This window comes from Choristoneura fumiferana, chromosome 12 (genome assembly GCF_025370935.1).
Source record: "Choristoneura fumiferana chromosome 12, NRCan_CFum_1, whole genome shotgun sequence".
Taxonomy (NCBI): domain Eukaryota; kingdom Metazoa; phylum Arthropoda; class Insecta; order Lepidoptera; family Tortricidae; genus Choristoneura; species Choristoneura fumiferana.
In genome coordinates this window covers 12489830-12504353 of record NC_133483.1, presented here as the reverse complement: position 1 = coordinate 12504353, position 14524 = coordinate 12489830, and the positions used below count along the sequence as shown (strand labels likewise).

The 14524-nt window shown below is 36.3% G+C and overlaps 1 protein-coding gene and 1 long non-coding RNA gene across 3 annotated transcripts in view; both read right to left on the bottom strand.

The window, feature by feature from the left end:
* Pfas (phosphoribosylformylglycinamidine synthase) overlaps positions 1 to 10575 on the bottom strand; it is a 29613-nt gene extending 19038 nt beyond the window's left edge. Inside the window, exons 1-7 of one of the 2 annotated variants that reach the window (XM_074095363.1) lie at positions 10304 to 10575; positions 7637 to 8032; positions 6359 to 6672; positions 5809 to 5945; positions 5592 to 5704; positions 4837 to 5090; positions 543 to 674 (exon numbers count right to left, since the gene is read on the bottom strand). In XM_074095363.1, the coding sequence (XP_073951464.1) occupies positions 543 to 674; positions 4837 to 5090; positions 5592 to 5704; positions 5809 to 5945; positions 6359 to 6672; positions 7637 to 7914 (1228 nt within the window). In that variant the 5' untranslated portion in view covers positions 7915 to 8032; positions 10304 to 10575. The remainder of the gene's footprint in view (positions 1 to 542; positions 675 to 4836; positions 5091 to 5591; positions 5705 to 5808; positions 5946 to 6358; positions 6673 to 7636; positions 8033 to 10303) is intronic. The other variant, XM_074095364.1, reaches the window with a different exon arrangement.
* Positions 1 to 14524, bottom strand: part of LOC141433368 (uncharacterized) — a 62678-nt gene that overhangs the window by 19038 nt on the left and 29116 nt on the right. The window lies entirely within an intron of this gene.

The following is a 14524-nucleotide window of genomic DNA, read 5'->3' as shown; positions in this document are numbered from 1 at the left end:
CTAGAACATAAAAAGTTATTTTATGTCGCCTAGATCAAGCACAAACAAGAACTTTACGAGCATGAGAAGTGAAAATTATTTTTTCATCACACTTGCTCGTAAACAGTGTCGTAACATGCAGGCTACCTTGGCTTGTCATGAAACTCGTGGTCGGTAAATGAGTCATTTCTCGTACTAATTTTCTTGTTATGAAGCCCAAGGTCGGTAAATGAGTCAATGCCCGTACTGATACTGTTGCGCGCGCTGCTGCAGGAGCACCGGCGCACGCACGTCGGGCACATGCCAAGAGCGCAGTCAGCGGTATTGGCAATTATGTCGCACGGGGGTACTAGAATTACGAACATCAACTCATTAAAGCCCTCAGTCTTCGACTTCGGGCTTCTAATAGACTCTCGTTCTTAATTCCTTATTTACCGCCCTTAAGACACAATGTACTATTTTATGTGAGTTTGACGTAATGCGTCTCACGTTGCGGCTGCCGCTTTTATAATAACTAAAAAAAAAATGTAAAGACTTGTATTCATTTATAAAGTAGTGTTTACCGGTTATAACAGGTTCGCCAAATTTATTCCCATAGTCCGAAGCTCCGTTGCTGGCCTCAATGATGATTTGCAGGGGACTAGCGAAGTTACTCGGATACTCCCAAGTTTTCTCTTCCCATGGTAGATCATACCCTGAAAGTCACGTATTTTATTTGCTACAATATCGCCATCTATACTTATCCTACTAATATTATAAATGCAAAAGTTTGTGAAGTTGGATGTTTGGACGTTCGGATGTTTGTTAAGCCGCATTCACATTTATTTGTCGTGTTGTGTCGTCACGCATCAGAACGGTATCGGTTACAAACATTTTATATGGTTGCGTTTGGTTGCGTTCACATTTATCTGATGCAGTGTGTTGTGTGTGACGGCTTGAGTTGTGTCGCATCACAAGCTATAGCGCGAGAGAGACAGAGCATCACAATCACAACACAACACATAAATGTGAATGCGGCTCTACTCAATCACGTCTATGATATGGTACCTATATTTAGATGAGATTCCGTATACAGGTAGTTTGAGTCCCGGGGAAGGATATAGGATAGTTTTAATCCCGGAAAATTGCATATTTAGGTCCCGCGGGATAGCGACAAACGAATATAATAATACTAGGCGGACGGAGTCACGGGCAACAGCTAGTATTAATATAATAAAGAGTATTTGTATGAAGAGGTAATTTTTGGAACAACAACGATCGATTTTTAAAAACTCTTTCTAAATACAGTCCTTGATTAATATCTGAGTAGTTATACTAGCGTTTCAATACCTTTTTACCGCTATCATAAATATCGCATAATAATATAGATTATACGAGTATTGAAGAAATTATACAAGAATAAAGCTAACTGTAGTTCATTTCTTTAATGTAGGTACAGTAAATGAAATGAAAAATAGAGTTTATTTGTCATAAGTGGGTATGCAATGGTTGGTAGAATATAATAAGATCACCACTCAATGCCACGAAGTGGCGTACAAATTACAATTTGAATCTGTATTTAATGTACAGTAAACTGCAAAAAGATCAATACGGCCAAAGTTACAAAAATATAAAAATATATTCGACTTTATTGACTCAACATTAAGGTCGTGTATACATATTTTTGCAACTTTGGCCGTTTCAATTCTTTGTAGTTGGCTGTACAGGAAACTTTTAACGGTTGAAACAAGTAGACTACCCATTTAACAAAGGGTACTTTCAACCCGGGAAAGTGCAATGTTCCTGCAGGACTCAGACACTGTGCAGGCAATAGCTAGTCAGGTAGGTATGTGGGCAAAAATGTGAATTGGACCAGTGTTATGGTGATGGCGAATAGGTACACGAAACGATCAAGAATATACCCTATTTAAGATACGAATTTTATTGTGTCAATCGTATGCTTATTACCTGCACATAGTTACAAAATAATGTAATTAAGGTAATACGTTACGCTAAAACGTAAGTAGGGCATTTGCGATAAGAAACCCCTTGTTTCCATACCTTTGGAGTGACGACATATTTCGTGTAATGTTTTGTAGTACAGATGTAGTAAATAACGTTTTGTCATCGTATTTTGTCGGAAAAGTTAGTATTTATCTTGCTCTCTCAACTAGCGCACTGAAGAATACTAAAGCTGATTGAGAAAGCAAGATAAATACAAACTTATCCGACAAAATACGATGGAAAAACATTATTCACTTGATCTGTATCTAGGTATATTTAGTAGTAGCTCACCTGTAAGACCTGAGCCGTACAGGCCCCTTCTCAAAAAGTTAGGGTTTCTGTTGAAGCACCGAATAACAATACGGTATTTGACTATTTTTTATATGTTTTATAAATTAAAACTTCACAATGCCTGATATTTAACAGAGAAACAATTTTTAAGCTATCTTTACAAATAACAAAGTTATAAAGGTTTGAAATTTAAGATTAGACAGAGAAAGATATATTTGTATTTTTATTATGTTTTATATACGTGCGAACAGCGAATAAATATTTCTATTTTATTACTATTTATTTCATGTGACGTCACACGCAAATAGCGCCATACTTGCTGCAGAGAGAAAAGCGTTTGAGAAAGAGACAGGTTAAGTATATAGATTTTTAAAAAAAATCACTATAAATCCAATTTTCAACAGATTAAGTTTTCTCTTCGCTAAGGACTGTCTGTATAATCTATATTTTCATAATCCATACTCCATACTAATATTATAAATGCGAAAGTAACTCTGTCTGTCTGTCTGTCTGTCTGTCTGTTACGCTTTCACGCTTAAACCGCTGAACCGATTTTGATGAAATTGGTACAGAGATAGAATAGACCCTGGGAAAGAACATAGGCTATTTTTTATCGCGAAAAAGAGGCTTTCAGGGGTTGAAATAGGGGATGAAAGTTTATATGGTGGAAGTTCGTAGCTATCGAAGATAAAACCATGAAACTTGGCATTTAGGCACTTAATAAGAAATCTATATTTGTTTGAGATTTTTTTAAAAATCGACCTGTGAGGGGATGAAATAGGGGATGAAAGTTTATACGCAAGGTCGTCATTATTGAAGATAAATCGATGAATCTTTATTAAACTTGCCATTTCGGCACGTGAAAAGAGATAAATAGATATTTGTTCGCACGTTTTTTAAATTCTGCCTGTGAGGGGGTGAAATAGGGGATGAAAGTTTATATGGAAGATCGTCATTGTCGAAAATAAATCGATGGTTCTTTATGAAACTTGGCATTTGGGCACGTGATAAGAGATAAATAGATATTTGTTCGCGCGTTTTTAAAAATTCTTCCTGTGAGGGGTGAAATAGGGGATGAAACTTTATATGGAAGATCGTCATTGTCGAAGATAAATCTATGGTTCTTTATGAAACTTGGCATTGGGCTACTTATAAGAAATAAATAGATATTTGTTTAAGCGTTTTTGAAAATGTTACCTGCGAGGGGATGTTAGCAGAGGGATGGTGCAGTGTTAGCAGAGCCTTTTAAGCTCATAAGCAAAATGTACGCAATGTGGGGTCATTTTAGATGGTTTATTCACATAGACAGTCAGACATGAAAAATTATGATTTTCAGATTTTTCTTATTTATTGTGCTATAAGAGCTACCTTTATGCAAAATTCCAAGTTTCTAGGACAGCCGGAAGTACCTACCCTATAACTTTTTCTGTTGAGGCAATTTGTATGGAAACACCTTTTTAACGACTGTAGCTTTTGATTGCCTTGACTTAGAGGTGTGATTTTTCACAGCTTTCGGGACTATTGACCTGAGTTTAGGATTTAATTTCAACTCGATATATACCTTACTCCGCGCGTTTACGAGATAAAGGGTCTTGACAGACCGACGGACGGACGGACAGCAAAGTAATCCTACAAGGGTTCCATTTTTTCCTTTTAAGGTACGGAACCCTAAAAAACATTTGATCTGGCGCTTTTCAAATTTCGACCTATTTACTTGAAAATATGGGGATGAAAGTTCTTAAGGAATTCCAAAAAAGTTACTACGTATAATATTTATCGGAAATATGTGTAGCAATGCTTAGTAAAAATGCCTTGACTTACAATAAAGGACGTAAGGTGTCAATAGTTCACTATGAAGAATTAGTCTTTTGTGTTGGCAGGGTAGGATACACGTCGTATTGCTAAAATATGGCTACCCGCAAAATATTTATGTTTTACCAAAGAACATCGAATGGATGGATGTATGGAAGAACAAAAAAAAATAGTTTATATTTGTAGCAATGTACTAAAATAGGTTATTTTTGGTAAACCGTAGAAGTTTCTATGTACTATTATTGGCAGAATAGGTATCCTATATAAATTAAATACTTCCCAAAATTACTATTTCAAGCGGACGAAGTAGCTAGTAATATATAAGACATGGCAAATTCAGGAGTTGTCAAACCGTATTGTTGGTCATTTACATTTGCCAACAAACTTCTTGCACATTAAGCAACGTGGTGACGGTAAGTTCTAGCACGTACTTTAGTACCAAAAACTCAAGAAGTATGCGAGCAAACGCAACTGTAACAAATCTTTGAAACCTGAGCCCATATTGCCTAACCCGCAAAATGCTCCTAATCGCTTTCACCATCTATTCTTATCTTTATCCTACTATTACTGTTTCACAGAAAGTATGGTGAATACGATTCCGAGTGTGTTAGACACCATGTATGGTACATTTACTCGTAACAAACTACCCGAGGAAATGCACTCCTGTTGACGGAGAGCTAAAATATGCTAATATTTGCAGTAATGTCCAACTTTCTTCTACCCTCTATCCCATAACAGGTTATAATAAAAAACTGGCAAGAAATAACAAACCAGGTATATTGAGATTGCCGACGCTGTATCCGGCGGTGCCGGCAACCGTGTGGCCGCCTCTCCCGACTCCCTGCACATCCCGGATCCGTCCTCCGGTGCCGGTGGTCGCTCCACTGAAAGGGGCCACGGCAGTAGGCATGTTGTGCGTCTCGGCCGTGAATATTATGTCCGAGTCGGTCACTTCTCGGACCACTTTGGACGGCGCTCGGACGCTACGAGGCCGGAGTTTCGTATGTTTGAATCCTTTGATAGCGCTAAAAAATAAAAAGGGGTATCACCTGAAGGAAAGTCACCACCGCCGCTCGCCACACCAGTGGGATTGTGGAGCGTTGCCCGTCCAGAGGGCTAAGAAGGTACTCCTTTAGTTATCTCTTCGTCTGACTTAAGGCTTAGTTTCAATGGTCGATAACTCGGTTGATGTACAGCGTGCGGTGTCTCCCCGCAGGCAGTATAACGACTAGTGAAACTCATAAGTCGATAACTCGGTCGACATACAGCGTGCGGTGACTTCAACTACTAGTGAAACCCGAAAGCAGGCCCTATGGCATGCGTTATGGTAATCTCCCGTACCCCGCACTCGGGCCTTATCGACCAATGAAAACGGTTACCAGAATACCTCTACGCCAGACCAGAATTTGCAATGCTCTTGGTTGTAGGTAGGTGACCGATACGAGCATATTATTTTTTTCCGCATTACGAAATTAAGGAGTAGACAAATTAAAGCTTCGCCCTGGGTAAAAACTTGTAAAATGTACCTGCTGTTATCTCCAAATTTAATAACATTGTTGTTGTTTGAAGTAGATTGCGTGGAAGCAACCATATCAATCAGCGATTCGTCGATCTCTTTGCCATCCAAGATAATTTTGCCCTTGAAATAAAATTCGCACTTGAAGTATCTATACCAGTGACCATAAAAAACGTGTAATAAGTCGTAGCTGTTATATATAATTATATTTCGGTATATTATGTCACCTTGAAGAACCAATGACGTGAATGCTCACTGTTACTTTGAGCGAGATCAAATAACTCCACGCTTGTCGGGTCTCGCTTTAGTTTATTAACGAACAAATCCATATAAAAGTCCATGTCCCATGCATCAAAAGCCAAACCTGACACAAAAATAAAACACAATTTATGGAAAGCATAAGGTTTCAATAATACTCACGTATTTTATCAAAATTTGAAAAAAAAAAACGAAGCAAGTCGGATCAAACTATATAAACAAGAAACTGAAAATCTGAATTAGATAATCTTTAAAAGCAGTTATGTTTATTTTCAAAAATAAAAGAATGTGTCCTTTAACTAAATGAGCTAACTAAAGGACCTATAAACTTTTCCAGCCTGTATATAGTTACTGCCATCTCTCTCCAATGTCAAGGTCAGAACGAGACTGCTGCATCTTTGTGGCAGTTAGTCTGGCGCACAATAACATAATGGAACATCACAATAACATGAGGGAACAGGGAGAAACATTACTTTAACTTCAATAGACTTAAGTTAGATCAATCGGAATATATTTTACCAAGTTTTTGGTTGACCCTTTCCATAGCTGGCCTGCCTTCTTTCAACAGTGGCACAACAAACCATGGCTCTAAGTCTTTCGGTAGTCCCTCATTGAAACTGTTTTTAGGAAGGTTTTCTGAAGTATAAATGCATTGCGTCATCCTGTCATGAAGTACGGCGGCCAAATGTTCGAATTGTTTCTTATTGACATTCTTGGTTTTGTCGAAAGTGATGAGATGTCTGATAGACACCTCGAGGCGGACCACATCGCGCAAACCAACGCTGTCGCAAATCTGCACAGAGTTACTCGAGTCTGCTGTCGAGAAATTGAACCTAAAAATAAAAAAATAAAATGTAAGGTAAGGCTACGATTTACGTAAGTATTTATCGTAGTAGCCCTAGTAGCGATAGCTTGAAGAGGGACGGCGCGCTAAAACCGCGCGTTTAACCGCATAGTGCGTTCTTGCACTAAAGGTTTTGGCACACTACAGCAGGGCTACTACGAAAATCGAAACTCGAAGTTCGTATCGTACCGTCCCTCTCGCTCTCGTATTAAATAGACCGCACGACACGAACTTCGAGTTTCGAGTTTCGTAGTAGCCCTGCAGGTGCCATGCGATGAAGATTTGATTTTATAGGTAGGTACCTACCTACTACCTATAGATAGAGTCATTCACGATGACGCGTGCCGTGGTTCTTATTACAATGTCATTCATGGCTAATTTTGACAAAATCACGCGTCTTCGTGGATGGCGCTAGGTATATAGGTATAGGTAAAAGCGGGCTGTTCCTATTTTGCGTGACGAAGACTTGATTATCACAGTTCTAATAAACTATGCTGGACATCTTCCACATATGAATGTATAAGACCACATATTGTACAGTTAAGTGCACTTAACAATAAGGTTGTGTATACATATTTTTGTAATTTTGGGCATGTCAATATCTTTGCATGACTGTACCTACATAAATCAAATATAAATAGATTATTAGACAATACATAGTAATTTATTGAATCAGGCATTACATTGCCGAGGTCCATATCAATGAACTAAAATAATTTCTTTGCTCATCCAAGACCTTATGATAGCTACGTTTATGCAAGACATGCGTGTTCATGTAGTTCCTCCACCTTCACACTGTAAGAACACACACAAACCCATCTATCACCACCACCACACATCACACTGACGCGTTTCGAACTCAACCAGAGCTCATCTTCAGAGAAACACTACCATACACCATGCTAGTAGTGTGCTAGTAGCATGGTGTAAATTAAATTATTATTAATTTTTACCTGGGGCCAATTTCAATGATGATCTGATTGTTCCTCACATTAGTATAGCAGGTGTTATTTCTCAAAGCTTGAGGCTGAAGTGGGGAACTGAGCAGCCATTGGAGAATCTTTATCTGATTAATGTTCAGATATTTGCAACCTTCAGCAAGTTCCACATGATAACAAAGTTCAGTAGATAACGCAGACACATCTGTATCAATGGTTTTTAATTTCTGGAGTATTTCTTTAGTTTTGTGCACACTAAATGCTTCACACGAGAAAAATCTTATTATGCACATGTTGGAGTCAATATTTAATCAACGGAGTCTCACACTGTACTGGCTATAAAATTGATGTCATAGGCTCTTCAATTACTATCTTACATCAATGGCAAAGTTCAATACATCACGGAGTTATCTGGAACATATAGAGACAAACAAAAGCTTATGCAATGTGAATATGTAGATGACAACAACAAACATTTTTTGTTGATTTATTTCTAGTTGACCCTTTGAGGTCATATGGAAATTTACTATACAACACATTTATTTACTTCAATGAGGAAGTAAACCAAGGTACATAGGTAAGCAAAGCAAAAATTTAAATGATAATGGGAACAACAATTTCTGGCATATCAGCAGAGGAAACTTATAAGGAGGTGGGTACAAAGTGGACTTTCAACTAAGAGTCAATTGCTGCTATCCCAGAGTTAAGCGGTACCTATCAAAATATTACTGAACTGTATTACTAACCTAACCAAACCCAAGTTTAAGGATTTTTCTTTTAAGTTAGCCTAAGTAGGGTATATTCTAAATATGGTTTATTTAATGGTCATATTTAAGGTAAAGTACCTACATACTACTAATTTACTTAGCTCACCTGTTGCAGAATGTCTTAAGCACAACAATATAAATAATATAGTACAAAAGTGTGTTACTTCTCATAAGCTTGTAAACTTCGTATTTATTCGTATTTGGCTCTATGTAGGTGACATAAAATGTTTTTTATGCTCTAGTGCATAAAATAAAATCTTTGTCTAAGAATAAGGCAATCAGGCAACAATAGCCATAAACAAAAAGTTTGTAAATAAAGTTTTAATTTTTTTTTAATAATGTGTTTTATATTAATAACTTAATTTAAATATAACACAAAATATTAAAAATATAAAGTGTCTAGTAAACAAGTACTGTTTCAATTTCCTCACAGTCAAAGTGAAAAGCAGAGCAATACAACTCATTTTACCCTAACTTAACTGCCACCCTCCCTTGCTGCAGCTCAGGTGAATATAAATGTCTCAGGTAAAATTGTGCATTACTAATGTACTATTTTTTTGAGATCACCTATTACTTTAAGGGACAAGGAAAGTTTAGGGCAAGCGACCAAGGGGAAGGAGCCCAATGCACTGGACAGATCAGATCTGCAACTGTGACAACATGGTTACAGATGTCCACAAAGCCATACATGCTGCCGAAGAGAGAGAGTGATTATCTGGGAAATGATTCATGGGGGTTCACAACCCTCAGCAATGAACATGAAATGAATGAAGGAGGAGGATTACTTTAAGAGGGCAGAAACATTGGAGTTAAAAATATTGAACAATCTCTGTTTACTTATATGGCTTAGTCTCATTAAAATTATGCTATTTATAAAAGTTTAAAGTATTCATATCAAACCTATATCGGGCAGTGGCTAGTGGATCACAAATTTTCCAAAAAGCAACTATGTCATTTCTACCAGAGTTTATAAAAATAAATGGTTTCCTGAATTTAAATATATTTAAAATAAAATTGGTATGCATGATTGGCACCTGTAAATCAGTTTCAAAGTTTTCTTTTGAGTGTGAATAGTATCTATAGGTTTTGCCCAGTTTTTTTTATCAAAATTGGTTCAGCATAAATAATAAATCCATAGTTATTTTTAATAAATATGTTCTAGTCAAGTTTTTTTACAGCAACAACCTACTAACATAATATGTGTGCCAGTTACATGAAATAATGATAATATTATTATTATGTCCAATGGGGAATTTTGCCAGTGTCAAGGTTGAGAGCTACAAACAATCTAATCAAGCTTTTTTTAAAAGATGAAATTTTAATCACTTGACTACTTGGAAACTTCAGTACGAAAACTCACAAAAAGACACTTTAGTAGGTATTTATAATAAATTAACCAATATGCAGATTTTTGTAGACTGACTGGAAAAATATTATAATCAAGGTTTCTTTCATAGCATGGTAAGATGAAAGCGAACCCTAATCCCTCAATATAAGTTAATTACAGGGTGTGGACAGTTACTATTTCTAATGCATATAGGTAATTAAATAAGTATGAGCAAGGTTGAATATTCATTTAAATGTTATGTGACCATGGTTCGTTTTTGTCTTAGCATGCTACGGAAATTCAGAACCCTGATTATTCATTGCATTGCATATGGTTAAATTAGGAGTGAAATCACACCACCATGCATATGAATGAAATCATAAAAATATGTTTTAATAGAAACCTATGATAAACAAATAATAATATAAAACATTATTAGTCTGAAAATAACTAACTACAGTGCCGATAAAATTAGAATTAGCTCAGTACCACGTTTTCTCTTAACTAAGTTTTTGCTAATAAGTATAACCTTAAGTTTAATTTACTGATAACTTTCGGGCTACTTTTATAAAACTTTTCAATACCTACCAAGCATCACAGTTCTGAAGGCACTGTTATACCTATTTGATAAAATTATTCGTTACAAAGAAATAATAAAAACTCGTAGAGAACAGTACCAAAGCTTTACAACACAATAAATTTAAATCGTCGGACGCCCATACTCCTCAAACTGAAGAACAACATTAGTTCAGCTCAGCGACTTAAAAATAATTAGTTTTTTTAATTTTTATTACACTTAAGTTTATTCGAAGAAGCAAGCAATGTAAAGCAAACTGCTTGATGTTTTGTAGCGTAAGGTTGTGGGGTGACAGCCGACAGGCGACGTTTAGTATCTCTTAGTAGTCTGTGGGCGACGTCAGTTGGGTTCTTGGATGGCGAACATTGATAGCAGTATTTTAATTTTTATGAAAGGAAAATTCGTCGCTGAACTAATGTTCAGATTGACGAGGATGATCTGTTTTAATTTTTTGCTCGTATTCACAGCTCGTATTATTTTGCCGAAATTGAATACTTTTTTTTATTTCCAGCGATAAAGCTCAATATTTACAGCTTTATCGCTAAATGTCACGTGACCAGATTTGATTGGAAACGAGCGTCGAACGACTGCATGTGGCCCCACCTTAATTCGTTGACAATTCAAAGTTTAGACCGTAATAAAAATATCCAGCCACCATAGCGTTGGTTGGTTGGTTTTTACAAATAATTGCCAAATAATGGCTCTGTCCCATAGACTAATAATACACTACGTTCTACTGTCTACGCTCTGTCCAATTTTGCCAGTGTAAGTCGACGCCAAAGATATTATTCCACTAGATATGCTCAAAATATAACTGAGTCAACCGTATATAGTTGTACTCCTCGATCATTTAGCTAATGCCATTTGTTAAAAAAAGTCAACTATACTGCAAAAGCGACATCCGTTTTCAAGGATGTAACGTTTTTTGGTCAAACGTCAGTTTTTGTACGTGTGCTACTAGTGATGTATATTTCACTGTCAGTCACAGTTTACTTTGTCGATAAATTTATCGTTTGAGCAGAACCAGACGAACAGTAAAAAATGCATTTGGAATCATGACTGCTGTTTTTCGCATATTAAGAAAACCTATTCAACTAGCACCAAAAAAGCCCAAATATAGGTGAAAAACTTAAGCAAACGACCTGTTGTATGTAGTAGTGGACATAATTAATATAGAGCTTAAGTCATTTTTTGAATATGCGTGAATTGGCATTTTTTTAGACTATTTAGTTTACTGCATGGCTGAATGCGCCTACCTACAAGACATTTTGTAATGTACTAATGTAATGCTGCAGCATAGCGATACAAGTTTATGATTAATGTACCAACTATTTTAACCCATGTTTGACAAATAAATTATTTGTATTTGAATCAGGAACGTCATTTGTTTATACGGACACCGTTACTACTACTTACATACAAAAAGGTCACCTGCTTAAGTTTTTAACCTACAGTAACATTAAATTTGTATGTGATTGACGTCATTTAAGGAGAAATGTAAGGTAGCGTAAAGAGACGTGACCACAAAATATAATGTTCTAAGAAGAACAGGGGGGCTACTACGAAATTCGAAAGACAAAGTTCGTATCGTACTGTCCCTCTCGCTCTCGTGTTGGATGGTATTAGCGTCAGCGGGACGACAAGAGACGAAGTTCAAATTTTGCGCTTCATAGTATATACAGGGCCAGTTTTACTGCCTTTTCGCAAGTTGATGCAGTAATTATTCATCTTCAGCCTAGGGGTAAGTTCGTCGTCGTGCTTCAGATAGCGGAGACACATGCTGCATCGGAGTTAAAGCGGAGCTACGACGACATGATCACACTGAGACGGCCGTGCGCAGAAAAGTGCTAGAATAATACCGCGATTTATTTTAGCGACGACAGATCCGTTTTTACATCACCGCATGCTCTAATGCGACCGACGCCCCTCTCGGGTGATGAAAATAAAAATGAAAAAGTTTATTAGAGACAAACAAACAATCGGTAAAATAAAAAAATAACAAAATATAAAAAGGGGTATAATACAAAATGACAAACTATGTGGTGTGCCCTGGGCATAAATGCAGACGTCTCGGGTGGAGTCGGCGCTGGTCGTCCGGCGAGACCATGGCATCCAGTTGCGATCTTTGAGACCGCGAACAACAAACTCCACCCGTTTTTGCCAAACCGGACCACCCACTTCTGGAAATCTGAAACAATATAATTTATGTAATATCGACAGTTCGATATCAATTTTAACGCATTATTCTAACCTATGAGAAGAAATAATGAAAACGAATAAATAACATGTAATATAACGTACTTAGCGCTCTTTAATCATATACATAACAGTAACCTTATTTGTAAATAATTAGCAGAACGAACGCTTTCAGATCGAAAATCAATAAAATTCCACGAAAAATACCACTGACCTGTGAAAGCTTATATTTTGTCCATTTTCCTTGTTTTCGATGCGAGACTTGCACTCACAAAGTACACACAGCATGGCATCACTACTTATTACACACTTTTACCAAAAATCAAAGCTGTAATATCATGTTTTACATAAACAAAGAGAAATCCTGGAAAACTCTAAACGATGGTAGTGCTTTTTGACAACAAGTGACAATAAACTAGTACCCGACTAAATTAAATAATATTTTTATTTGAATAGCTGCTTAACGACAGGTGCCTTTTGAAAATGACTGGTATATTAGCCAAGGAAATCGGCCAATGAGCAGAGGTTCACTTGATGAACCTAGAATAAAACTGACACGACTCGAAATACTTATTCTTATTTAAAACTCAACCAGATTCAGTTCAGAACAGAGTTTATTTTGGAAATATGACTATTTCGAATTGTGGCAGTTCACTCCAAACTTGCGAATAGGCGCCAAATGAACCTCAGCCCATTGGTCAATTTCTTTTGCCTGTGGGCTGTTTATACACAAAAGTAATAACAGTAATAATCGGGTACGCTTGACATTTAGCTTTCTTCTCTCTATTGTCTCTCCTTCCTCTGAGGTCGACGCCATTTCGTGAGTGAGACTAAATTGACAAGTATTAAATTGACAGTTTAATTAAAGGGTTTACTAGGGTTCGACGAAATTAAATAGTGATGTAGCCGATATCGATATTCAGTGTCGATTAGACTAAATGGTGTGCTAAAACAAACTTCGTAACTTACCGTCCTGCTGACGTTAATATTGTTTAATATGAGAGTGAGAGGGGCGGTACGATACGAACTTCGATTTTAGATTTTTTTTTTTTTTTTAATTTATTTAGGAAACAAACGGTTACATTTCAATGCAGCAACGTACACAATATATACTTAAGAACCAACAGTTCCATTAATTATAAAATAAACTATAACTAATGCAAGCGCAAAACAAAACAGTTTAACCTACAAAAATTAAATTAGGTACATATTTATTAGAAATTATTAAACTAATTTGATATTGTCATCATGTCACCGTAAATAATGGATAAATATCACTAGAAGCCAATGCCGTAATGTTTTATTATATCGACACGAACAGCACTACCCTGACTGTGGCAACACTAGTGCACAGTGAATTGAATTGTCAATTTAGTCTCACGAATTATGGCGTCGACCAGTAGGTAGGTAGGTAGCAGGTTAGGCCGTTGTACGGTAAAAAAAATCTATTAAATGACAGTTAAATTAAAGGTCTACCAAAGGTGTACCGATCGACTAAATGAAATAGTGATGTAGCTGATATCGATATTCAATGTCGATTCGACTAAATGGTTTGCTAAGTGGTTCCAACGATTAAATCTAATGTGTGGTCAGATCTAATATTAAAATCGTCAAAATAAATACAATTTTGAATCGATTTTTGATACGATTTTTGTGAGATCGATTCAAGAGCATGCGATCCGATCCGGGAATCGTTTCCTATGCTTCGGCAAAAAAAATATATATTTCAAAACATCGATATTTTTGCAGCAAACAATCGATATATGTCGTCGCTATTTTTAATCTGAAAATATCAAAAATATTCGAAATTTATTTCCAAAAATCATATTCGTAATCCGGACAATTTAGTCATAAAATTAGTGGTTAAACGATGGAAAATCGAGCTGATAAGCACAACAAAAAATTATGCCTTCGATTTTGAAAATGTTGGTAAAACTTGCTACAAAACAATTATATCTTTTTTCTTTTGAATATTTTGATTTTATCGATATATACTTAAGGTATATATTTTTAAAAATATCGATCCGGTAAATACA